The sequence below is a fragment of the Mesoplodon mirus genome (assembly GCF_964341445.2).
Source record: "Mesoplodon mirus genome assembly, chromosome: 8".
NCBI lineage: Eukaryota > Metazoa > Chordata > Mammalia > Artiodactyla > Ziphiidae > Mesoplodon > Mesoplodon mirus.
In genome coordinates, this window is record NC_138984.1 from 93,066,328 (window position 1) to 93,092,376 (window position 26,049).

A 26,049-nucleotide genomic window follows, 5' to 3' on the forward strand; every position below is an offset into this window, starting at 1 on the left:
AAAATTAAAACTGTACAAGAGGAACAAAATTTAAGCTGAAGGAGCAGGATTTAAGCTTTAAGGCAATGTAAGAAATCAAAAAGAAGACTGGTTAATAGATTTCACCATAAAAATAAACATACTAACATCACCAAAATTCATAAAGATTAAAAAAAATGACAAACTAGGAACAATACTGCTTCAAGTATGATAAAGGATTATTTTAAAACTTCTACAAACAAATAAGAAAAAAGGCTAAGACTCCAGAGGAAAAGTACACAAAAATAATAACAGGCAAATCATCAAGGGGAAACACAATAAATGATACCAAATTATTAAATTATTTTCAGCTTCACTGGCAGTTAAAGAAATGTAAAATAAAATGCTTCTTTCAAAAATTTGCAAAGACTTTTAATAAATAACACTTCGTGATGGAAGGAGTGCCGTGAAATGGGCACGCTAGCTTTTGATGGGAAGCATAAATTTGCTTCTGGAAAGCAATTTAATCATAGCTATCAAAAGTCCTAAAATATGGATACATTCCAATCCAATACTTCCACTTTAAGGAAGCAATCTCAAGGATAGACGCAATCACAGTTAAATACAAGAATGTTGACTGCAGCATTACTTATCAAAGCATTAAGAAAGAAAGAAAGAAAGAAAGAAAGAAAGAAAGAAAGAAAAAGAGGGAATGAACTAAAATGTTTTGCCTAATAGTAATAATAGTTAAATTACGGTATCATTGAATATTACACAGCTATTGACTTGCACTGGAAAAAAATTAATAAAGGGAAATTTTTATGTTACAATGATTGTAAAAAGCGTAAAATAAAGTTGAATAATTGTATAATATTGTTAGGTAAAATACAAAGGAAATGCATCAAATATAAACTGTATATTTTCTGCACTGCCAAATTATGGGCAGTTTTTAATTTTTAATATTTTTCTCTATTTCCTAGGGTACTTTTTAAAAACAATAACTATACTTTATTCTTATATTTAAACAGAATTTTAAAGAATAAAGCAAAAAGGGACAGTTGACCACAATCATCACTCAGTTTCCAACTAATGAATGAGATATGTTCTAAAAATTTACTGGTAGGTCAGTTGTTCATAAATTGCAACATACAATAATATTAATACTAACTAAGTTTCTAGGTCATCCAACAGAGTAACTTGCTTAATCCACAATGTAGCTAAAGAAGACCAATTGCATTTTAATCGTTTTGGTGGGAAAATATGTCCCCAGTTCTAAAAGAATACTCTAGGAAAGCCTGGTCCTGTCATCACTACAGGACTTCCCCGAAGATTCAACTGTGTAGACAAATGGGTAGAGCAAATAGTCCTATTCTGAGAGTATTCTAGATACAAGAATAAAACAGATTAGAAAGACAAGAAAGTCAAAAGTTGCTGCTGACTCTTTCATGTTCCCTCCCAGACTTTATTTTTACTAAGGATAGACACTGGCAATATTACTTATCTTCAGGGATTTGGAGGAACGCATCATCCTGGGATTGAGGTACTTGACCCTTCCAATACAGGCATGGCTTCATTAGCATCAACCTGCAGCAACAGAGTTACCATTGAAATCTTCAGAGTATTTTCTTTGCTTACCCATTCTTTTTTTTTTTTTTTTATAAAGTATACTTGTCTTAAGCTTACAGATCAGTCAACTTTTTTTTTTTTTAATGATGCAATTTCTTTTTATTAATTAATTAATTAATTTATTTATTTATTTATTTTTGCTGTGTTGGGTCTTCGTTTCTGTGCGAGGGCTTTCTCTAGTTGTGGCAAGCGGGGGCCACTCTTCATCACAGTGCGCGGGCCTCTCACTATCGCGGCCTCTCTTGTTGCGGAGCACAGGCTCCAGACGCACAGGCTCAGTCGTTGTGGCTCACGGGCCTAGCTGCTCTGCAGCATGTGGGATCCTCCCAGCCCAGGGCTCGAACCCGTGTCCCCTGCATTAGCAGGCAGACTCTCAACCACTGCGCCACTAGGGAAGCCCCTGCTTACCCATTCTTAAAATGGATCTTTGTCCTATACAAAATAATTTGTTTGAAATAGACCTGAAGAGAGGCATGTAAGCAGATTTAAATGCACATTGTTTTCTCAAGGTATTTAAACCCATGATGTTATCTTCTACATATCTGAGGTATTAAGACTTCAATGAGATTTACTTTTTGTAGAATTTTGAAAATAAAAAAGGTATATTGAGTTTTAAAATTCTATCCCCCCAGATTTCATATTTTTTTCCTACTTCACCTTTGTTTCAACAGATATTTCAGAATATACTTACTAATACTTGCTAGACATTTAATATTTAGAAGCTCTTTTAAAATACCCATTTTAACAAAAAAAATCAGAAAATAAAAGTAACAAACATAAGAAAATTATGATGACCTATTAATTCCACACCTCAAAGATAACTTATTCAAGTTCTAAAAAGTTATTTTTATTTTTAAAATGGAATAATATTTCTATAGTTTTGGAACCTGCATGTTTTCACCCAATAATATACCATAAATATCTTTCAATAGACTTTTACCAATTTCAAAAAACATACTTCTGTAACAACAACATAATACTCTAACCTTACAGAATAAACTTATTCAAACCTTTGGATTCTTTGCAATTTTTTATTCTTATAAACATATTTATAATTAAATCTTTTCAAGATTAGACTCTTTAAGTGGAAGTTAAAATTCCAAAGGTAGCTAAGTTACAGTTTGGTGCAGTGCAAGGCTATTTAATAAGGGAGTATGATTTACTAACCATTACACTTTATTTAATCGTGGTTACAAACTAACTTTTATGCTTATTGTTCACTTCTTTTCCAGTTTTTCCACCTATTGTTTTTTAGATACTTTTTTTGACTTCTTCCTATCACTGTAATTCTCTTCCTCTTGGTCCTGGCAAAAACTGGGTATTTCTTGTGCTTATTTTAACTTTCACATAAGAGTTTATGCTTATGAGAATACTTTTGGGTAGATTTTATGCAGAAGGTGGAACAACTTTGTGGATACATGTGACTAATGGGAAATCTAGAGATGAGGGTGGATACTGTAACTAGTAAAATGAAAATATTAATAATAAAGGTACATTCTTTTTCATACACATATTCTGCTTGTATGTTGAACTGTCACTCAAATGTACTTAAATTCATTGGACAAGGTATAAGGCATGCCAACTTCCAAATTCTGGCAACTCTAAATTCCTGGTAGCCATTCTGGAGCTGCTACTATGTATAGCATAATATGATTAATTGTGTTATTTTTAAATACAGCTAACTTTGTTCTAATATGCATTCCCCAGCCCCAAATACATATTCACCTTTTCAGTCTTAAAAATGGACTCCTTGAGGGACTTCCCTAGTGGTCCAGTGGCAAAGAATCCACCTTCCAATGCAGGGGACGTGGGTTCGATCCCTGGTCAGGGAACTAAGATCCCACATGCCCCAGGGTAACTAAGCCTGCACGGCACAACTACTGAGCTCGCACACCTCAACTAGAGAGTCTGCTTGCTGCAAACTACAGAGCCCACGTACCCTGGAGCCTGCACACCAAAACTAGAGAAGAGAAAACCAGGACACCACAACTAGAGAAAAGCCCGTGAGCTGCAGTGAAGAGCCCATGTGCCGCAACTAAGACCCAACACAGCCAAAGATAAAAATTAAAAAAAAAAAAAGGATTTCTTGGTAGGAACAAAAGAAATTTAACTACTACCTACCATGATAAGAACCTAGCAATTTCTGACAAAGTAGGATTTAGAGAAAGCCCTGAGTTTCTGTGTCAAGCTTGTGGGAAGGTAGGATGGGGGCTATTGACAAGGGAAGGAGAAGCACAAGGGAAAGTGTGCTTAGTCTCTGTCTTCTAAGAGTCCAGATTATTTCAGAATAAAGGAGTTACATTTTTGTTTTAATCAAAGATTTCAGAGAATATTGCTAGAAAAAATTTAAAGTTAAAAAACTATTTTTTTTTTTTTTGCGGTACGCAGGCCTCTCACTGTTGTGGCCTCTCCCGTTGCGCAGCACAGGCTCCGGACGCGCAGGCTCAGCGGCCATGACTCACGGGCCCAGCCGCTCCGCGGCATGTGGGATCCTCCCGGACCGGGGCACAAACCCGTGTCCCCTGCATTGGCAGGCGGACTCTCAACCACTGCACCACCAGGGAAGCCCAAAAAACTAATTTGAATAGATTCAGAAATGCAGAATTCATCAGATTATGTTATACAGACTAGTATGACTTAATTCTCCCTAGATGGCATGAACAATCTTTATTAACAGAAACCAAATTTACTGTCCAAAGTGATAACATACAAAGAAATACATATCAAAATCTGTTGCCATGAATTATAGTTTTTAACATTTTTATTACATTTACAATGTGTGTGGAACATTATAAGGATTTACAGTAGAAGCCAAATATCCCAGTCCTTAAAAATCAAATAGGAAAGACTGGATGAATCATACATAAATATCTTTGAACACAAGCATTGGAAACATACGTATGATTATAATTTTATAGCCTTATACAGGTAACCACTATATGTAACAGAACAGGCAGGAAGGGTAAGACAAAGGGGATAAAAGTCACTGGGGTGTGAAATAACTATAGCTAGGTGGTACAGAATAAAAAGACAATATTGAAAACATGATTTGTAAAGGCTAAAATGTCCTGCAAAAACATAGCTATCCCCTATGCACAACTGTGAGGTAGAATTCTCCCCACCCCACTTTCTGGTTTCTTGACCACCATTTGGGGGATTTTCCTGTCCAGATGGTTCTCTCTCACACTGCTGTACCTGGGAATGACTAGTAGTTCATGTTCTTTACTACCACCATTGAACAGAATCTTTTCTGTTCAGTTATCAGTCTTATTTTACCTACTGAAAATGGGTGGCAAAAGTAACATAAACTAATGTTGTTTCTTCTAGTTAATATATCACCATGCTTGGGTAAGTACTTTAATCTTTCAAGGGATAGGAACCATTTGGGGAGCTGTTTCGGGCAGACAGGCATTTGCTTCCCTCAACACCAACTGCCAACCGTGAAGAATGCCATTTCTACCCCAAACCCACTTCTAATACTTCAAATATGGGTCATAAAAATAGTTTACACCTTTCTACACATTCAAAATATGGTGAAAATCCAGGACACAGAACCACCACAATGAAAAAAGGTATGGCAGTTTCTTTTAAAACTACCCTGTGACACAGAAATTCTAATCCTAGGTATTCATTCAAGAGAAATGAAAGATTATGTTCACATAAGACTTATGTTAAGAATAATCATAGCAGCTTCATTCATAATTGCCAATTCTGGAAACTGCCCAAGTATTTAAAAATAGGAAAGTGAATAAATAAACTGTAATATAGTCATAGAATGGAATACTTCTCAGCAATAAAAAAGGAACAAACTATTGATACACCCAACCACATGGATAAATCTCCAAAACACAGTAAATGAAGAAGCCTTCTAGAAAGAATACATGCTGTGTGACTCTACTTATACAAAGATCTAGAATGCACAAATCTGATTTACAGTAGAATAAAGAAGAGGTTGCTTGTGGGGACAGGGGGCGAGGGGAACAAGGACTGACTGGAATAGCCATATGGGAATTTTCTGGTAACATTTTATATCTTGATAGCACTGTACGCATTTGCCAAAACCCAGCAGATACACACTTAAGATTTATGCATTTCACTGTATGCTAATTTTACATAAAAGTAAAAATGTAAGCAAACATTGAATTCTAGTTAATGATATGTATGCTAAAGTATTTAGTAGGAAGTGTGTAGATTTCTGCAATTTAAAGTGCATCAAAAATAATCTGGATTGATGAATTGATAGATGGATAGGTATGTGATAAAGCATAATGCTAACTTGCATCTGGGAGGTGAGTACACTGTAAATTCTTAACTTTTTTATGTTTGAAAAATTTTATAATAAAATGGTGGGGGAAAAAATCCAGGGTGCAATGCTTCCCAAATAATGTCACTGAGAATTTCATCATTGATCTCATAGCAACATAACCATCAAATTCATCCAAACAGTGTCAACTTAGAAACTTAAGAGTTTGTGAAAGGATATTCCTGAGTGTGAGGTGAGCAATCAGTTTTCAAATCTATGCTGACTGAAAATTGTCAAAGTGATACTTCTATCTCCTCATACTTTAATAAAAATAATACATACATTGATAGTATATTCTGAGCAAGTTTGTTGGCTGTGTAGACTAACATAAGAGTTAAGATGAAAAAACATTAATGGAAAAACCAAGCATAGACATTTTTACTGACTTCTAAAACAACCAGGGTAACAATAATAGAAGAGATGTGTAGAACCAAAATGTGATGTGAGGCTTGATCATAGTGAACAGGTCTCTTTCTCTGAATGGAAGGACATCTGAACCATCCTCCTGTCTCTTCAGGGAGCAACACATTTGGGGACACCCTAAAGAGATGGCATTTGACTTGTAAATACTTCTAAAGTGGCACCTTGAGATTCACCAAGAATGGCTTCAGAATTTAGCCTTTTGACAGAAATAGTTTTCTACATGCCTTGGATCCATAACAACGCTGCTCATAATACCTAAAGCTGGTTAACTATTTTTAGTTATTTGCTAAGAATTGCTGTATCATGATACGTGGGTATTATGTGTATTGCCTCCTAAGAGTTTTCTAACAAAAATAATCTTCTTTTAAAATTTTACTTACTGCTTTCACACTACGTAGTCATGGTTGTGGCTTTCCTGTGATCTCTTAAGTTCTTCATGTTCTAGTACAGGCTCTGCTTTTTCTTGAAGCACACGGACTAGTTTTGACATGCTTTCAAGTCTGCTTTAAAATATTACGGTCATGTTATTCAGCATCATATCTAGGAGGCTTTTTAGTCTTAAACATTCCCCCTTATTTATGCTATCTCATGGAGCACCCTTTGTTCTATCAGCCTCTATTACAGGAGCAGTCTTTTTCTGTTATCACTGCCCAAGTTTACCAGGATTACTCGTCTAACCGTAACAGCACTAACGGTGGTCAGATTCATGCTCTTGTTTCTATAGGTTGCTGCTGCCTCACTAAGATCCTGAGTATGATTTTTACTTACTTTCTTACTTATTGATGGAACTGTGCCGTGTCCTGTCAACCTCAAAGTAGATGATACTCCTCATTTGTCCTCCAACTGGCTGGCCTATCATCCTGTCATAAAAGAGTTAATTTGTCAGATTTAAAAGGCTTGCTATTTACTGCCAAGCTCACTGACCCCACCCTTGGCATTTTCAGTGTATAGAATGGAGGGAAACGGAGCGTTGGGAGGTGAGCAGACAAGGTTCCCTTTCCCCCAAGACCCCATGCTTGCCATCTGTGACAAGAGCAAGGTTAAAGAATGCTCCATTTTCTATTCTGAAAAGATAATACCTTCCACTTTGAATGACATTTTGGCTTTCAATACTTTAACATGATTGTACTTCATTCTTAAAATTATTTGATATGATTTCTCTATTTTACAGATCCAGAGAAATTGTGATTTTTTTTTACCAAGGTCAGTAAATGGCAAAGCCAGACTTTGAAGTCAGGTATTTAAACTCCAAACTCTTTGCATTATATTCACTATAGTTCTTATTTTAGCCTTTATGATCCTTCCTCTACTATTCTTGCCATTATTCATGTATCTCAGCTAAAACTAGATTTACTGTAGCATACACTAAAGTCAAATAATGTCAGGTGTTACATCTGTGCTTCACTTTGCCTCATCAAGGTATTCATTGCCCTACATACCAAGAGCGTATTTTCCACTCCCATCTGGAGCTTATTTTTAGAACTGAAAGTTAACACTGGTTAAGTTTGCTAATTAGGTTAACTGGTCAGCTATGTTCCAGCCCATCTTCTTAATCCTAGAGATTTTTTCCTTTCAAGGTTTAAGCAAAGACACCCCAATCATAGAACTCTTGTCATTGATGATATTTACCGATGTTAATTTCCTCTACCGTTTTCAATAGGCTCAAGATGGGGAGGACTTTAGCAATTATAGTATGCTTGGTTTTTAGTAACCACAGTATTTTATTATGGTCCTGTGAGGACGGGAAAAGTACACAGTAATTTCCAAACTCTGGCAGAGAACTTACAGTGTAGTAGAGAATTCTGAATTCTTTCTCCAAATGCAGATGGTACAGTGAGACAGGTTCACAATCAATCATGACATTTGTTACAGTGGGTTTATGTATGATTTACTCAGCACCATCAGAAAAGTAACTGTCACGTTCACATTAAGGAGAATGCACTAACTATAATAATAATACACTAAATAGCACACCCCACACATGAACTGACAGGGTAATGAAACAAACAACAAACACGTTAATACTAGGTAACGCTTTGGAGCACTGGCCAATTTAAAGGCCTGTGAAGTGAGAGAAATATCCAACCTTCTACACAGCAAGGAAGTCTAGAACTGCCATTGATATCTTAGCTGGCAGGCTGAGCAGTTTCAGCAACATGACCAATGAGTTACCATAGTAGAACAAGGTCACCACAATGTGGACTGGGAATAAAGTCAATTTCATCTGAAATGAAGTTATCATCTTCACATATCGTAACTCTGCCGGGTTAGACATATGTGAAGAACAGAGGCCAAAACTATCCTTAGATATGGAGCTTACACGGGAACAAATACACGACATGAAGACAAAAGGAAAAAAACAAAACAAAATGAAGCTGGCCCAATTAAAATTTCAATAGTTCCCTGAGATGAGCTAAAGTAATGTGGAAAGTTGTAGCATATACCAATTAGAAATGATGGTTCTTTCTCCGTTATATCTGCGGGGCTAATGTTAATTTATGATGTACAAAGAACTTGTCATTTCAAACAGACTGCAGTCACTTCCTTCACAGGTATTCCAAGTGAACTATGACCCTATGAAAAAAATCACATTAGGACACTGTTGGGTTTTCATTCATAACTGTCTATGTGTATATGGATACACAAATAGGAAGTAGCAGCAAAGTTACAAATGAAAAGCAACAATACTTATTATGTGATAAAAACATATTCATCTTCATTTGAACTACTCAAATTACAAATATTTCCAGATGTGCCTTATTTCACTCTTGCTGTAGACTGGATAGCTTAAGGCATATAAAATTAACTCATTTGACAATCAGTAGGCGAGTTGATGGTAGAACTAAAGAGTCTCTTTACTTACAAATTCCTTTCTGGCAAAGTCTTAATAAAAACATTCGAATTCTGTGAAATTCAGTAGGAGAAATAGATATTGAATACAACTAAGTATCTAAATTAGCCAGTATTTAAAATACCAAATGACTTCCTGATGAATAGATTCACTCATAAGTCAGTTCTAACTTTAGGAAATCTGTTTAAAACATACTTCAGACTACAATACAAGAGGGATTATTGCTAATGCTTACAACAGACCATTCACATACAGGGGAACTGAGAAACTATTATGCATGAGCAAAAGGCTGGGAACAGGAGAAGTCAGGCCCAAAAGATTCCTTCCCTCAAAAGAGCTTATAATGGGGCTTCCCTGGTGGCGCAGTGGTTGAGAATCTGCCTGCTAATGCAGGGGACACAGGTTCGAGCCCTGTTCTGGGAGGACTCCACATGCCGCGGAGCAACTAGGCCCGTGAGCCACAACTAGTGAACCTGCGCGTCTGGAACCTGTGCTCTGCAACAAGAGAGGCCACGATAGTGAGAGGCCCGCGCACCGCGATGAAGAGTGGCCCCCGCTTGCCACAACTAGAGAAAGCCCTCGCACACAAACGAAGACCCAACACAGCAAAAATAGATTAATTAATTAACTCCTACCCCCAACATCTTCAAAAAAAAAAAAAAGAGCTTATAATGTAGCAGGTACAGACATAAACAACTGTAGCGCATGGTTAGCACCATCATGAAGACTGAAATAAAGAATCACAAACGTTTACACTCACAAAAGTTAAGCCCTAAAAGACTGAGGATTATCGAATACAGAAAAACCTTCCTGGATGTTCTCAGAGCAGTGGCAGCATAAGAGGGAACAGCTGAATGTAGCCCCAGATTTTCTGGCATGTCTGATTATTTAAAAAAGGTTGCATTTTTTACCAAAATTACTCCAAGAGGTGAAATGTGGAAAATATGATAAATAACTTCACCTAGGTTGGAATGTCAAGTAGGTAGCTGAAAGTACAGGCTTAGAATTTTGGACCAGATATGTAACCCAGGACACTGGGATAAAATAGAAACCCTAAGGATGAGATACTTCCAGAAGCATTCTGAAGACAGAATCAGAGAGAGCACATTTTAGTAGATGCATTTTAAGTAAGAGTTATGTGACTGGACTCAGTTACAGCAGAGGATAACATCTTCAAGGGAGGAGACACTGTCTAGGAAAGGTTGCTCAATGGTATAAATGCTGCAGAGGCAAAGAAGGATAAGGGATGCAGACTGAGAAAAAAAAGTCATTCAATTCGGTAACTGGGAGCCCATTGAGAACCACTGCATTGCTGGTCTGTGTAAAACCAGACTGCAAGGTGCTGAGCAGTGAGTGATGAGGGTGCAGGGTCAATGGATATGGATTTCTCCAAGATGTCTGGCAGTGAAGAAGGCTGGAGAAACCAGCAGGCTCAGAGGGAGCTTTTTGCATTAGAAGATACACGAGCATTTCTGTAGACAATGAAAGGAACCAGCATACAATTCTTTGCATAATTTTGTATTGATCACAGACTACAAATTATTTTTAATCTTTCTCAAAAACATTTTCTGAAATAAAAATTAACAAAAAATTATGTTTTTACCATTTAAACTTAATATAAACTTAAAAGCACTAACATTTTATAAATTTTATTTCTAAAAGAGTTGTACAATTTTTGTTATCATACTACTTCAGAATCTTGCTTCTAGTCTATCTTGAGAAATTAAATTTTATTAACAATTGCTATTTTAGTTCCTGAAAGATTACTCTGATATAAAGGATTACACTTAAGTAATTATGTAGGCCTTCTTTCCCAGCCCTCCTCCCCCAGAAACAAAATATCTTCAGGGTAGTTAATAATTTGGATAACATTTTTCAAGTTGAAGAAGAGAAAAATGAGAAATAGTATTCCATTATTCATAAGTTCTTAAAGATCTAAATTGTTCTTCACAATAATTTTTCATGATAAAACATGCTTATTTAGTATATACACATGCTTACATATAAATTTCCTGGCTAAAATACATGCAACCAACATGAAAAAGACAAATACTAAACCATCCTCACAATGCTAAGAATGCCCTTTTAAATAAGGCACTCATGTTTGGAAATAGATATAACCACCAAATTAAATAAGATGTTTAAAAGAAGCCTTTTATTAAGCACAAACAACTTTTATACATTATCAATACAAATAGGAAAATGTTTTTTAATGAATATGATATATCAAAATTCTGAAGGTTTTCTTCATACTGACACAATAAAAATAATCAATTTTGAAGGAGAATTACAAAGTAAAATTTTGAGGACACCACTGTCTACTAATAACAGTTTAACTATAGTCTAAATTTACTACATCACTTGGGGAGGAAGGGCAACCATTTTTTATAGAGAGAATTTCTAAACTCTTATTAGCACCATTCAAAGCTTATTATCAGTTATTCATCTACAAACTGACAAGTCAGGTAAAGCTTTAAAGCAAGTTTTCAGTGCAATGTTTACAGTTCCTTCTTTTAAGATACTTGGAGTCTATGGTCTCAAAGCATGTTAAATAATTCTGCCTTGGTAGTTACAAGATGTTAACACGTGGAGAGAAGTGTGTAATAGAAAGAAATGAGGCTTATCCTGGCTGTGAAATGCATCTTAACATAGTGTAGCTGATGCTGCAGTATGCCAACGACATGCGGGATTATGAACTGCAGATCTCCGGGAAGAAGGCAGCTATTAGCTCTCTGTAGTCATCATTTCGGGATGTCTCAGCTGCTGCCTTTTGAGACTAACTAGTTTCATCCTGTCTCTGATGTGTTCTGCAGTAGAAGCCATGTCACTTGGACTCCCAAAGTATTGTTCAGTTCTAAAAATCAAAACAGAAAAAGCCCAGTCAGATTAATACAAATCCATTGACTGTAGTGAATGCAAAAGGAAGCAAAAATTACCATAAAAATTACCTACGTGGTATGGTGTTAGTTCTTTTTGCAGACCATACTGTTTACCTCTGAGTAGCAATTTGGTAGGAGAAACATTTTTTAAAATGGCATAACATATATTAAGACATGTTGAGAAACATTTATTAGAAGTATAAATGTCCTATCATGTACACTTATGATAATCTCAATAAACCAAACAATTCAACAAATAAACAAAACAATGCAACAGTATAAATGTTATACTTTTAGCTTGGGGCCCATAAGCATACACAAATATAAAATTTGTATGTGTACTTCAGTGCTAAGGGCTATGGACACCAGTTGTCTAATATAGCTAGCAAGTAAAATATCCATTTAATGTTAAGCCATCATTTGGGACATTAATAGATAAAATTATTTAATTTTATCCTATCGGCAAAGACACAGTATTCAGAGTCACAGAATCTTTTAGAGCTCTAAGAGTTCTTGGAAATAATCTGGTTAAGCTCCTCATTTTTTAGATCAGGAAACTAAGACCTAGAAAATTAAATGACTAAGATAACACAGTGGAAAAAACAGAATTTGAACCTGGGTCTTCAAGCAGTGAATCCAGAGAGACCACCTAATTTCTTTTGTTGTTCTAGGAGAATATTACAAAAGATAAATCTGACTAAGCTTACTGTCAAACTTTACACAGCATAAACAAATTATCATATAAAAGGGAATGAAATAATAATTGCAAATATTAAAGTTGTGAAATTAGAATATACAGCCCTAACTTGCTCTTTTATCTTAAAAATGAAAATGACACATGAACTATTTGTAGAACACAGGAGGAGAAGCCCAGGCAAAAATACCAGGGGTAGATGCTCCTAGGATGACTTAAGTAGAATGAGACCGACTTTATGACAACTGGTTATGAAACACAGAAATGAGATTTTGGCGGGGGGGCGAGTCCTGGAATGGAACAACCAGAAGCACCCTACTAATACTGTTACCAGCTGAATTTATAAACTTTTAGATTTTATTCTCTTTTAAACATTGGAGATATACATGCCTTTAAGCTACTTCCGATTGTTCAAGTTTAGGTACGACTAGAGATTATCTAAGTATAGACTATGAATAGTATTTGTTCATGGGCATAAAGTTATATCTTCTCAATATCAATTCCAAATAATCATTTGAAGTTCATGACACAGTAGTAGTGGCACTTACCATGTGTCACAATTGTTTTAAGTAGTTTATATACATTTAGCTCATTTAATTCCCTCGCTCTTGTAACCTGAGGAGGTATGGAAAATATATCCCTATTTTTATTTTTATTATTTATTTATTTATTTATTTATTTGCAGTACGCGGGCCTCTCACTGTTGTGGCCTCTCCCGTTGCGGAGCACAGGCTCCGGACGCGCAGGCTCAGCGGCCATGGCTCACGGGCCCAGCCGCTCCGTGGCATGTGGATCTTCCCGGACCGGGATATGAACCCGTGTCCCCTGCATCAGCAGGCGGACTCTCAACCACTGCGCCATCAGGGAAGCCCCATATATCCCTATTTTTAGATGAGGGAATTGAGGTACAGAAAGGTTAAGTGGCTTGCCTAAGACGTCATAGCTCATAAGTGGCGGAGCTGAGATTTAAACCCAACAAATCTGGTTCCAGAGTCCACAATTGTACCCATTACACTATGTTACAGTGGAAGGATACCTGTACTCAATGGTTTGGTTTCTCTATTGTTTTAATTCAACGTCCTCTGGATTACTTCTAAATTATTTTTACTGAGAAGGTCTAGCTCCTTGTAGGTAAAGCTCCTTCTGATTCATTTACTGGTCTGTTTATTTTCAAGAGGCTATTTCATATTTTTATGAGCAACTACTTGAAATGGAAAGGAATGTGAGAATCATGACCCCATCATTTTACAAATGAAGAAATTAGGACTCCATACAGCACAGTGAAAAGAGAATGTATCTGGTGCCAGACAGACCTGAAACTATATTCTAATTCCACTCAGAAGCTGTGAAATCCTGAGGACCTTACTTAATCTTTCTGAGCTTTAGTTTCTTCACCTGTAAATCAAAATAATCATACTGCTCTAGCCCTGGTCAAAAGTAATTAAGGTGAAATGTTTAACTTGGGGCTTGGTATATATTTTAAGTTACTAAACATTAGTTCCCTCCCCGTCCCTTCCATGAATGAAGCCCAAAGTCACCCAACTCCTTACCATCAAAGTCAAGGCGAGAACCCAAGATGTCAACCTAGTCGATGATCTTTATTCTACAACAAGCTATCAAGAGCAATACATCTGACAGCAGCAAGTACCAATTGCTACTATTGTTAAGAGCCCAGTATGGATTTCTTTTCATTTTAAACTAAACTTTTGTAGAAATTGAAAATGTGAACCAAAGCTAATTTACCAGGACTTTTAAGAAACAGACTTTCTTCTCTTGATATCCCTTTAAGACCTTACTGATAAAAACACAGATTATAAGAACATGCACCATACCCATCAGGATAAACCACAGGAACAGTTAGTCTATCTAAAAGTGATTTCCCAACTGCTTCAACTTCATCAAATTGCTCCTCATCATTAATAGATTCAGGCTCTTCTGGACAGTCTTGCAAAATCTGCAACAAATAAAAATGCAACATCAATCAAGAGACACAGAAAAGGAATCAAGTTCATGCAAATTTAGTAGATTGAAGGTGCTTTTGCTCTGTTCTTAGCATCTTCATGTACACCATTATAGAAGATTGATCAAAGCTGGCCCAAGAAATTCAAACAAAATGAAATACAAAAAGAAATACACAATCCCTACTAATAATATAATACTAATAATATAACTGGAGTATGAAGAGGTTTATAGTGATTTCCAAGAAAAAAATAACACTAGACTAGTATTTGGAATCTAAGCTCAAACTGTGCTTAAGTAACTATTTATTGAATACTTACTTACTTTATGTTTATGTAGCAGCTTGGGATATGAATGAGATACAGATTTTGACCTCAAAGAGCTTATAGACTTCAAAAATGAAAGAAAATATAAATACATAACAACATATGCTCAGAGTACAAACACATAATTGATGTGATTACTTAGATAGAAACTTTACAGTTATTTAAAAAAGTGATCTGCTGACCTGAGTTAAATGATGTAAGCAAACAAACAAAACAAAAATAACAACAAAAAAGATGTAAATTGATAAGGTTTTAATTCAAACACTGGGAGTTCTACAGTCCTTGATATTATTTTTTCCTTAACTATTACCATTTAAATTTAAATGGTACAAAAGAAAATAAGGAAAGAAAGAAAAAAAATGCTGTGGTTTGTAATAGTTATGTCTACAAGTACAGACCCACACATAGTAGCCGCTAAGTACATGTGGCTAGTGAGCTTTTGAAGTATGGCTAGTCCCAAATTGAGATGTGCTATGGGTCTAAGATACACTCCAGATTTAAAATAATAATACTAATTTTAAAAAATTACCTCCAAGAAAAAAACCTGCAATATTCGGGGCAGAAGAAAGTATTTATTTTTACAACTTTTTTTGCATTATAGTTTACTTAATCCAATTATGTTTACTTTAGCATTACTCATAAAGGACATTTTCATATTGTAAAATCCTAGATTCAATTTAAATATTTTCCCAATCACTATCATTTGCTATACAATTTGCTTATAGTTGTGGTTATATTTATGCTTACTGGTATAAAATACAACACACTCAAAAGAAAAATAACATCTGATAACAAAAGGCTTTACATAGGTTAGCACAATAAAATAACCTTAAATAGAGTTTATTATAAGCATGATAAAGGCCATGTACCAGAAAAAATAAGAACATTAATTTTCTATGAAAAAAAGTCTCAACCATATTCATTCTTACATAACTTCTTAAAGAGATCTAGGTTTTAAAATGTCCTTGCAGATGCATTTTAAAGCATGATCCTAAAAAGTTATCAGTGGTGTTAGAAACCAGGCCAGTGGTCACCCCGGGATGGGCAGCAGAAGCAGGGTGATTAAAAGAGGGCGGAGAGCCTCTGGGGTACTGGTAACGTTCTGTTGTTTGAATAGTGCACTGATTACACAGGCATGCTCACTCTATGAAAATTCAGTGAGCAGAACATTTGAGCTGTACACTTTTCTATGTTAATATTATACTTCAATAAAAAGTTTTCATTAAAACAATCAGTAGATAAACAAGTCAAGCCATTTTGTGTACTTTCATTCATCATCACCAGGCCCATTTTACACTAAAACACTGACCTGTGGAATTCAGTGACCAGCTCAAAAAGAGTTAACTGTGGACATTTCCTAACAGATGTACTGCATAACACAGACAGAAACTGCTTAATTCCTGAGGTTCCTGGCAATTTCTCTTCTGTCCTACAGACTAAGGCTATCACATTTACATCTTAGCTTTCTCATACCTTAAATTGTATTGAACATTCCCTACATATAAACTGTGATCGTTAAGAGATCAAAACAAAGTTAACTACTTAGTAAGACTCCTCTTTGGAATGGAAATATAAGGCTTGGGTGCTATAAATTTTCACTGTGCAGTTGAGAAAAAGGTTCTATTGAAAATTTGCCTGCATATTTCATTTTTGGTTTCTGGGACTAATGAATTCATTAAATAATAAATTCTAGAATGAATCTTTAAAGATAACACATTAAAAAAGAGGTTTTATTTTTATCCTTACTCTCATAATTTTAGCTGGACAGTCTCTAAACATTATAAAAGTCACAAATGACCTTTTAAAAAATTTATGACAATTAGTAGTATTTGCCAAAGCAAAGTTTCCTTTCCTGGCATAATGAAACAGATGGGAGTCATGACACCTGAAAGAACAGACAGTACATTCTGGGCACCAGATCTGGTGAGGAGAGACGTGCTGCTGAGAGAGGACTACTGGATAGTTTCAACTCCTCTAACCATAGTACTCTAGCACTGGTATGGCTTACTAAGAATCTGATTTGAACTTTCTAAGACAATACATTATATCTAAACAAGCTTTAAACAATGGAATTAATATAAATTTTTAAAAAACAGACTAATAACAAAATTACAAGGTTAACACATTTTAAACAAACACTACTGAAACTACATTTTTTAAAAAGCGAACCTTTTCAGCATTTGAGTGAAATGCAATAGCCATTTCCAGCCTATGTACCCTCTCTTCAGATGCTATTGTAAATTGTTTCCATACTCTGTTCAGTCGAGGAAGTGTATCCCCAGATGATCGAGAGGTGCAGCGCAAAGACTGGCACAGCACAACTGTGGCCTGTAGCAACTGTCTTCCATAGTCATAAGTGCTCTAAAAAAGAAAAAGTCAACATGAAATTATAATAAAAGAATTCTGAAAAGAGGGATGGGAAAGTGTGCAGGAGGACTGAGATTACAATTAGGCAACACTACTAGAAATCAATAATGAGTAAGTCCACTGGCACTTATTGCTACAAATTGTCTGCATGCATAAATGATAAAGGGGAAGCAATACTTTCAGTTAATTTTTATTAAGTTTATTTCTTGTCTGGCTTCCCTCTCTTACTCTGCTTTCCCCACCTCGGTCTGCTCAACCATGACCCCCCACCCCACAAAAAAAAAAAAAGGTTTGCTCCCTCATTGATCAAAATGAATGGGTGGCAAGTGGGCACTTTATATTACATACAGGAAACCACACTGTTACAATGTGAACTCAATAGTTAGGGAAAATAAATTAAGATACTTTTCACATGCAAAAAAAAAATCTGTGTTGTTATGCTAACACTAGTGAGATGCAGAAACTAGGGTTTGTCATTTACTGATTTACTTTCGTGAATGAACAGTTACTGCCTAAAAATGTCATAATATATACCATAAATCAGAGGAAGCATACAGAACCTGTATTCAGGGAAACATAAACCCTCTCAAGTTTATGCAGGCTAGTTTTCATTCACCCACTGACATTTTCTTAGTTCTGTAATATTTCTGGATTAACGTAACCAATCTTCTTGGACTTGGAAGGTTAAGTTACATTACAATCATGCAGAAAGCTATGCAAACACAGAGCCTGTAGAAAAGGAAGATAACCAGTTCTGCACCTGTGCAACATCAACAAATTTTCTATGCTTCTCCAGTAGAACTTTCGTTTCCTGAGCATCATCACCCAATCTGATGTGGGTCTTAAGAAGAGCATCCAGAAGTTCACTTAGCCATTCTACTGCCTAAATGAAAATAAATAACAGTGAAGCTGGATTCATAACTCTTTATGTCTTATATCAAAACATCATATTTATATAAAGAAAGATTACTATCATGTGATTAATCCATTAGTTATAACCTTAATAGCTTATTTCATTCAATGCCAAGCTACATGAATTAATGACCTCTCCTCCCACTCAAAATTTTTAAAAATCTAAAGACTAGACCTATTAAAGAGAAGCACTCATTTAAAGTTAACATCACATGATTTATATTAATAGAACATCATGTGTTTATGTAATATAATCTTATTGGAATCTCATTATAGATTTATGTTACTACTTAAAATCGTAAGTTTCTTCTATGTCAAGCTGGAATCATGTTCTTTGATGCTAACTACACAAAGACAGCAAATTGTTTATCTAGCTGAAAAACCTTCTTGTGGGTTAAAAAGCAATAAGCTACACCAGCCTTCATCCTGAGATGTGTAACTGACAACCAAATCAACAGTAATAAGTAACAAATAATCCCAATTTTTAGCTCAATAGAGCATTTCATTGAGAAGATAAGTCAAATGAGACCAGTAAGGGCTTCCCTGGTGGTGCAGTGGTTAAGAATCCACTTGCCAATGCAGGAGACACGGATTCAAGCCCTGGTCCGGGAAGATCCCGCATGCCATGGAGCAACTAAGCCCGTGCACCACAACTATTGAGCCTGCACTCTAGAGCCTGCGCACCACAACTGCTGAAGCCTGGGTGCCACAACTACTGAAGCCCACGCACCTAGAGCCCGTGATCCACAACAAGAGAAGCCACCACAGTGAGAAACACGCGCACTACAACGAAGAGTAGCCCCCACTCGCCGCTATTAGAGAAAGCCCGTGCGCAGCAACGAAGACCCAATGCAGCCATAAATAAATAAATTAAAATAAATTAAAAAAAAATGAGACCAGGGGGCTTCCCTGGTAGTGCAGTGGTTGGGGGTCCACCTGCCGATGCAGGGGACATGGGTTCGTGCCCCGGTCTGGGAGGATCCCACGTGCCGCGGAGCGGCTGGGCCTGTGGGCCATGGCTGCTGGGCCTGTGCGTCCGGAGCCTGTGCTCTGCAGCGGGAGAGGCCACAGCGGTGAGAGGCCCGTGTACCGGAAAAATAAAAAAAATGAGACCAGTAATGTAAGTGGGAATACAAAACTTTATTATTTTGACAGGATAAACTAGAATCTGACTTAATGAATTTACTTGCTTAGGATCATGAAAAGTACACTTTGTTTATAGTTAGGTGAAATCAATCTTCTAAGAAAAGACAAGTGCATAATGTGCCTGATTGATCTTTACCTGGGCAGCATCTTCTTCACATTTAAACAACTGCACCATCTGAAGCATCTTTAATCTTCGCACATCTACCATGTCTTCACATCTAATAAATCCAAACATAAATTTAGGACATTTCAGTTTTGTTGTTAACTAGTATAACACCACCATCTGGCACAAGTGTTTTACAGTATACTAAAATACTCAGTCCTACACTATGGAGACTGTAACTATTTTGTATTGATTTGTAAGAATTTTAAGGATATCTGTATCTGTGTTATATCAAAACCTTAAAATACCTGAAATGGTACTAAATCACAAACCCTTCTGAGTATAGTATGGATTCTGCAAAATACTGAAGCAAAGCACAAACACAGCAGTACACTAAAACCCGAAGCAATATCAACTGCCAATTAACATTAAACAACCTTTAAAGATAAAAATGTAACGTTTCTAAAATACTAATGTAGAGAATGATGCTCCAAGGGAATAAAAAAAAATAAAGCTTTTCATTACATTACACATTACCCAGAGTAATATCTAATTTTGAATTTTAAAAAACCTCCATCTATGTTCTTAAGAAAGAAAAAAAATTCTGTTGATCTCTGGGTGGAGAGAAACACAATTCAGAGTATTCTTAAATTTTACTGTGGTCTGCCTGGATAATATAAAGGTTACAATTTTAAGCTGACTTGATCTAGCTCAGCTCTGATCCCTTCATTCTGATTCCCTTCATTCCCATGCAATTCCATGAACTTTAGATGGGAAGGTGGAAACTCAGTACAGTACCAAATACCAGTAACAAGCTACCCATGAGGCACTGGACTCCACTATAGTTGATATTCTTAAGGAAACTTGATAACAATAGGTAAGTCATTGTCACAAGGCTATTTTTTATAAGGATGCCCTCAACAAAAGCCCATAACATATTGTTAAAATGCAGCTTGGTTAAACAATTCTACAAGGGATTGAAGGGAAGTAATCATGATAAGTATTTTTACAATTTGAAGCTAAAAGACAATGTAAGACACTTCAGTGATGAAGATGGTATCATACACATATTCAACACATATTGTCAGGTATGAATAATGTGCTTGAAAAGGATAAGACATGGTTTCTACTATTAAGATGATGGTCTCATTTGGGGAGATGGACTTTTAAATAAACAATGTGATAAACACTACTGCGGAGCTGTATGAGAACAGGGAGGAACAAGTAACAAACTTGCCTTGGAAATCTAAAAAGGTTTCCAAGGATAAGTACCCCTGAGTCTTAAAGAATAAGTAGGAATCCACTCGGCAGAAAACAAGGAAAGACGTATTCTAAGTCATGGATGCATGAAATAGCATGATGCGTTCAGGAAAGTGAAAACAAGTGTGTGGTTTTGTAGAAAAATTAAAGGAGGTAAGATCATGCAGGATTGGATTATGAAGGGTCTCCTACACTATTCCAAGGAGACTGAACTTCATCTGAGAAAATAGGAAGTCACTGAGAGGGGTTTATACGAGGAAGTTGGGGATTAGATGTGTGCTTTACAAAAGACTGCGCTCTTGCACAACAGACTGTAGACGAGCAATGCCAGAGGCAGCTAAGATCGGGAAGAAAGAAGTGTTCCTGATTCAGAGACAGCAGAACTTGGGCATCTGATTAGGCTGTAAGGGATGAGGAAGAGTAAGGATTTTAAGAAATCCTTGGGATAAATTCCAAGTTTGGTAGCTGATGGTATTTGGAACCTGGATAGGAAACTAAAGAAGAGCAAGTTTTGGAGGAGAATGATTCTGATCTGTCCGTATTAGTTTTTTTGAGTAGTGTATGGGGCATCCAGGTGGAGACATTCAGTAAGTAAGAGGAACTACGGGTCTAACATACAGGAGAAGGGTCTGGGTCAGAGTCATAACTGCTCAATCACGGTCATATTAAAGAAGGTCATTAAAGTAGGGAGAAGACAAAGAGTGAGAAGAGAATTTGGCCTCAGAACAAACCCTGAAAGCAGTGAAATTAGCTAGAGGACAAGAAATCAGTGAAGAAAACCAAGAAGAAACAAGAGTGCCAGGAGGAGACTCATAAGGGTGTTTTCAAAGAAGACAGGTTGTCAGGAAGTTTCAAGAAGAAAGAAAAAGTCATTTGTGCCTAATTCTATTCAGAGTGGTCAAGCAACGTCAGGACCAAAAGTATTCCCTGCATTTTGAGCAAGATCAAGCATTTATTACACATGGCAATTACAAAGTCACTTGTGACATCAGTAAGAGTATGTCCAGTGAGATGGTGAGGGGTGAGGGGAGACTGAGAAGTGATGAAAAGTAACTAGAAGCAGTGAGGAAGTATGAGTGCAGATTAGACCATCAATGACAGCTGTCAGGAAGGAGAATTCTAGGGCTAGAAGACAAAGGGTTGAAGGTATATGCATGTGTGTAGTTGTCTAATTTTTTTTTAATAGGAGAGATTTAAGCATTTAAATGAAAGGCAGGGATCAGAGCAGAGAATGGGAATTGACGGAGTGAGAAGATGATGGGGACACACGGCTTTGATAAGAGCAGACTTGTGATGAGAATAAATAATGAAATGGATACATTTGCAGATATGAGGATAGAAGGAATTTCTGTCTAATGACTATTTTCTCTGTGATGTAGGGGAAGAGTTTCTGTGAGGTTTTTGTTGATGACCTTAGAATTTCTAAGTGTACAAAGATTTCACACAACCGTGCTAGCCTATATATACTAGCATATGTTAATTTAATCCTTTACTTTGCAATACTCTGCAATTGCTATTGCAAACTGAGTTTTCAAAGAACCCTTTAAATTCCTAGTTCTGCATCAAAGGAAACTAAACATCATCTTACCCAGAGTTTACTGTCTAATCCTTCTACAGCAAATATGAGAACAATGGGTGCATGAAAATTTCTGAGACATTTAGATGAAGAAACACATCAATGTAAATGACAGATTTAATAGCAACTCTAAACTAAATGAAAATGGAAAAGCAAAATTCTCCAAAAAGAGTTTTCTTAAAAGATAGAAGAGTCATAGGCTACACTGGGGATATGGAATGTGATGTACTTGAGCGGAACTGAAATTTTTACCACTGAGTAAAAAGGGAAAATGTACCCATTAATTGAACAAACTGCCATTATTTGTTAGTACAATTATATACAATAATCATTACATTCACCAAAAACCTACTACATGCCTACTATATAACAGGTAAGAATTTTTACTTTGTATGGAAAATATAATTACATCACTTTTCATTTTAATTAATATTAGGTTGTCTTAGCAAAAATTAACATGAACAGTCAAACTTTGCCTTTGTTTCCTAAGCTGCATATCTTCCATCACTCCTTGTATGTGGTCCACATTTTCTTTATTTTCAATGGTTACATCCTTTCCATAGGCCCAGGATGCCTGATTGGAGATCTGATCCAGAAGACCTTGACCTTTTTCACGCAAACCTTGCAATCCTACATCTAAAACAAAAGTTACTATATTTAATCTCTTAAACCAGAGAAGCTTCCCCTCCCTTAAGTAAATCCTCTCAGCAGATACTATACTTGGATTCCAAGTATAACAACTTTGTACATTAAACTACTTTGGGGTGGAGCCCTCTGAATATTTCGATCAATAAAACCCCTTTAAATGTGGCTCAAACTGGAGCTCCCTCTCATTCAAATTCTCCCTAAAGAGAATTTCCAAAAGGTGAATTTCCACAGATAACAATTACTTTTCAAAACTGCAAATAGGAAGTGTGAGAATTTCTATTTTGATAAGATTTTCAATTTTTTCCTTTCTGTTTTTATGTAGTCCAATTTTTAGGAGAACAAGGCAAATATTCTGTTCAAAAAATGTGTGAGTTACAAGACATTAAAACATTCAAGCAATGTATTCTCACTGTAAAGGACACTGAACATTTTGAGTATAGGCGCTGTCCAGCTTACACCCAACGAGAAGCAACACTTAGGATATGTTTACAAGACTCTAAATTAGGTACATATACCAGAATTCTTTTAGCATTTTTAAAAGAAAAATATGGTTTAAGAAAACTTGTGACATTTTGAAATAAATTTCATTTGGCATATTAAATACTAAACATGTATTACTCATATCATCTGTTAAAAATAACGAAGACTGTAAGCAAGTAAAATGCCAATACAAACGTGATTTTTCAAACCCATTCCCTCAAGTCCTTTTCAAAATTAATTAAATTGGTTCAATCACATGTCACCATTTTCCACTAAATCTCTGCCTTAAGTTACTGCTTTCCTCTCCTCCATTCTCCTTTGCCCTCCTGTCCCACTCAGTACAACCCCCCTCCCATTTTCACATCCACTATCCACCTCTCCCAGTCACATCTTAAGAAAATTCACTGTATTTCCTACTGTAGTAAAATGTAAAAAGCCTTGGTGTCAAGTAAGGGTACTAGCTTAATGAAATTGGACCACCTCTCCTTGGAGAGTATGTAACCTTGGCAGTATTCCCAGTTTGGAGAAACAAATGCACAGAACCAAACCAACTATTTTTTCACAAGGTTAGGATATAGCAACAACAAAAATCATTGCATAAAACACAGTTTGGGGCATACAGGGTTTACCACAGAACACTTCACAGCTAATTACAGTTTATGCATGCACTACAAATAACTGTTCATAGAATATGCAAGACATAGCACCTGTAGATTCGGCTGGGTAAATAAGAAAGGCTAAAGGCCCTGTGAAGGAAGGGTGACTGACCAACAATGAAAAATAAAAACTGTAGCATAAATTACACCCTTTAAGGGGATAAAGCCTTTTTTATACCATTTTTTCCTATGGTCCCTGTAAATAATTATAATTAGATCAGTGTAAGTTGACTTGTCTAACCATGGTAGTGATATTTTTAAAAAAAAGAACCCTTATGTTTCAGCATTTTTAAAATCTGCTTACCAACACTTTTCAGCTTCTCTTCAAGCAGTTTTAAAGTTTGCTGAATCGATGCTCCATCAGCTGGTGCTACATCTACGCACAACATCCCTAATAAGCCATCCAACTGCTGAGACAACTAAAGCAGAGGGACACCAAAGAGATAACCCTGATGTAATCAGCATCTAAAGTGTTTAATGATTAATGAGGTTTATATCTAATGAGGTTATCACAATTATACTTGAAAAAGACTCTGCTGTTAAAAGACAAGGACAAATAATTAGAATACATGTTATGTGAATGACAGAACACACAGATGCATGCACCAGGAAGACAAAGTATGTCCAGGTCAGCAGAATGTTAAAAAGTATTGAAACTTCCATTTCAATCTATGTTATAAAGCATGAAGATTGAAAAACTATCCAAATGAAATAATCTAAGAGGTTGGGACACTCTATTTAGACACACAAAAAAAAGTTTAGTTGCATGCAGAATGACTTAAAATTTTTTAAAAAATCAAAGAAGTGTATCTTATTTCCCCCACCAGTAAATTTTACTGTTCCAGAAAAATAATTAGGAGACATGCAAACCTGCAAAAATGATGTGCAGATAAGTATTCAGATAATTTGAAGAAAAGAAAAGCAATCAGAGTAGACACTTACATCTTGGGCAACACCATGAAATTCAAGAGCTGCTTGTAAGAGATTCTGCCTAAATTCCAGCTGACTGGCCTGTCGATAACAAACATCACTAAGTTGTTGCTGCAGCGACTTCAGTTCCACAAGATCTTCCTCATCCCCAGCATTTAAGAGTGCTGCAATTTGCTGATTAAGTTCCACATAAACTGCAAACCATTCCTGTAATATAGACGTTGTAAAGTAAATTAAGGATCAAATCAGTTCCTGAAGAATACATTACATTTTACAATATCTCCAGACATACTAAGTAACATATATGAGAGTTTTCTAAAGCAAAATTATTTAAATTGAGGATGAAAAGTCCCTGGCGCCCAAATCCTTCCCCTGCGATCCCTGGAATTCACTCCTGCCAATAGCAGGATCTATTTGCTCATCCTGGCCTCTAAACGTCCCCTTCTCTTTCCTGTTGTATGTGAAACCTGTCACGCTCAGAGGAAGCAGTTAGCTCTGCAGCCCTTCTGACAGCTGTTTTTGCTTGTACAGCCAGCCTACCACAAGCCTGGAAGTGGGGGAGATGGCTGCCTCACTCCTCATTACTCTTTCCAAACCATTTCTTCTGCTCCTTCTCTCAAAAACCACAGCTCCAGTGAAATGCATGTAGTCGGATTACATCCTGCCAACCTTTTCTGTTGCGTGCCCTCATCTCAGAGCTAGCGGACTTCCCTGAACTTCCTCTCAGTGCCAGTCTTCTTCCTCACTTCCACTGTGTAGACATCCAATCAACACTGAACTCTTAGTTCCTTGACTGCCTCCCTCACTTCCAACTATCCTGTCCTCACCCCACCTCAGCTACCTACTCCAATAGACACAAAATTTTGTCATTATCATATACTATTATACAGCCCCCAAATCTTAATGTCAAGAATCCCATTCTCTGATCACCAGTTGCTGACTCTCCAATTTA

At 36.3% G+C, this 26,049-nt stretch overlaps 1 protein-coding gene across 8 annotated transcripts in view; it reads right to left on the reverse strand.

Moving 5' to 3' along the window:
- Positions 1-5,805: 5,805 nt before the first annotated feature.
- Positions 5,806-26,049, reverse strand: part of SESTD1 (SEC14 and spectrin domain containing 1) — a 141,400-nt gene continuing 121,156 nt past the window's right edge. For 5 of the 8 annotated variants that reach the window (XM_082630959.1, XM_082630960.1, XM_082630958.1 and 2 more), the window contains 8 exons: positions 25,110-25,304; positions 24,472-24,586; positions 22,860-23,019; positions 19,581-19,662; positions 18,147-18,269; positions 17,189-17,380; positions 14,567-14,688; positions 11,774-12,015 (listed from right to left, as the gene is read on the reverse strand). In XM_082630959.1, the coding sequence (XP_082487085.1) occupies positions 11,886-12,015; positions 14,567-14,688; positions 17,189-17,380; positions 18,147-18,269; positions 19,581-19,662; positions 22,860-23,019; positions 24,472-24,586; positions 25,110-25,304 (1,119 nt within the window). In that variant the 3' untranslated portion in view covers positions 11,774-11,885. Of the gene's footprint in view, positions 7,171-11,773; positions 12,016-14,566; positions 14,689-17,188; positions 17,381-18,146; positions 18,270-19,580; positions 19,663-22,859; positions 23,020-24,471; positions 24,587-25,109; positions 25,305-26,049 lie in introns of those variants that run through there. The other 3 variants (XM_082630964.1, XM_082630963.1, XM_082630965.1) reach the window with 3 other exon arrangements.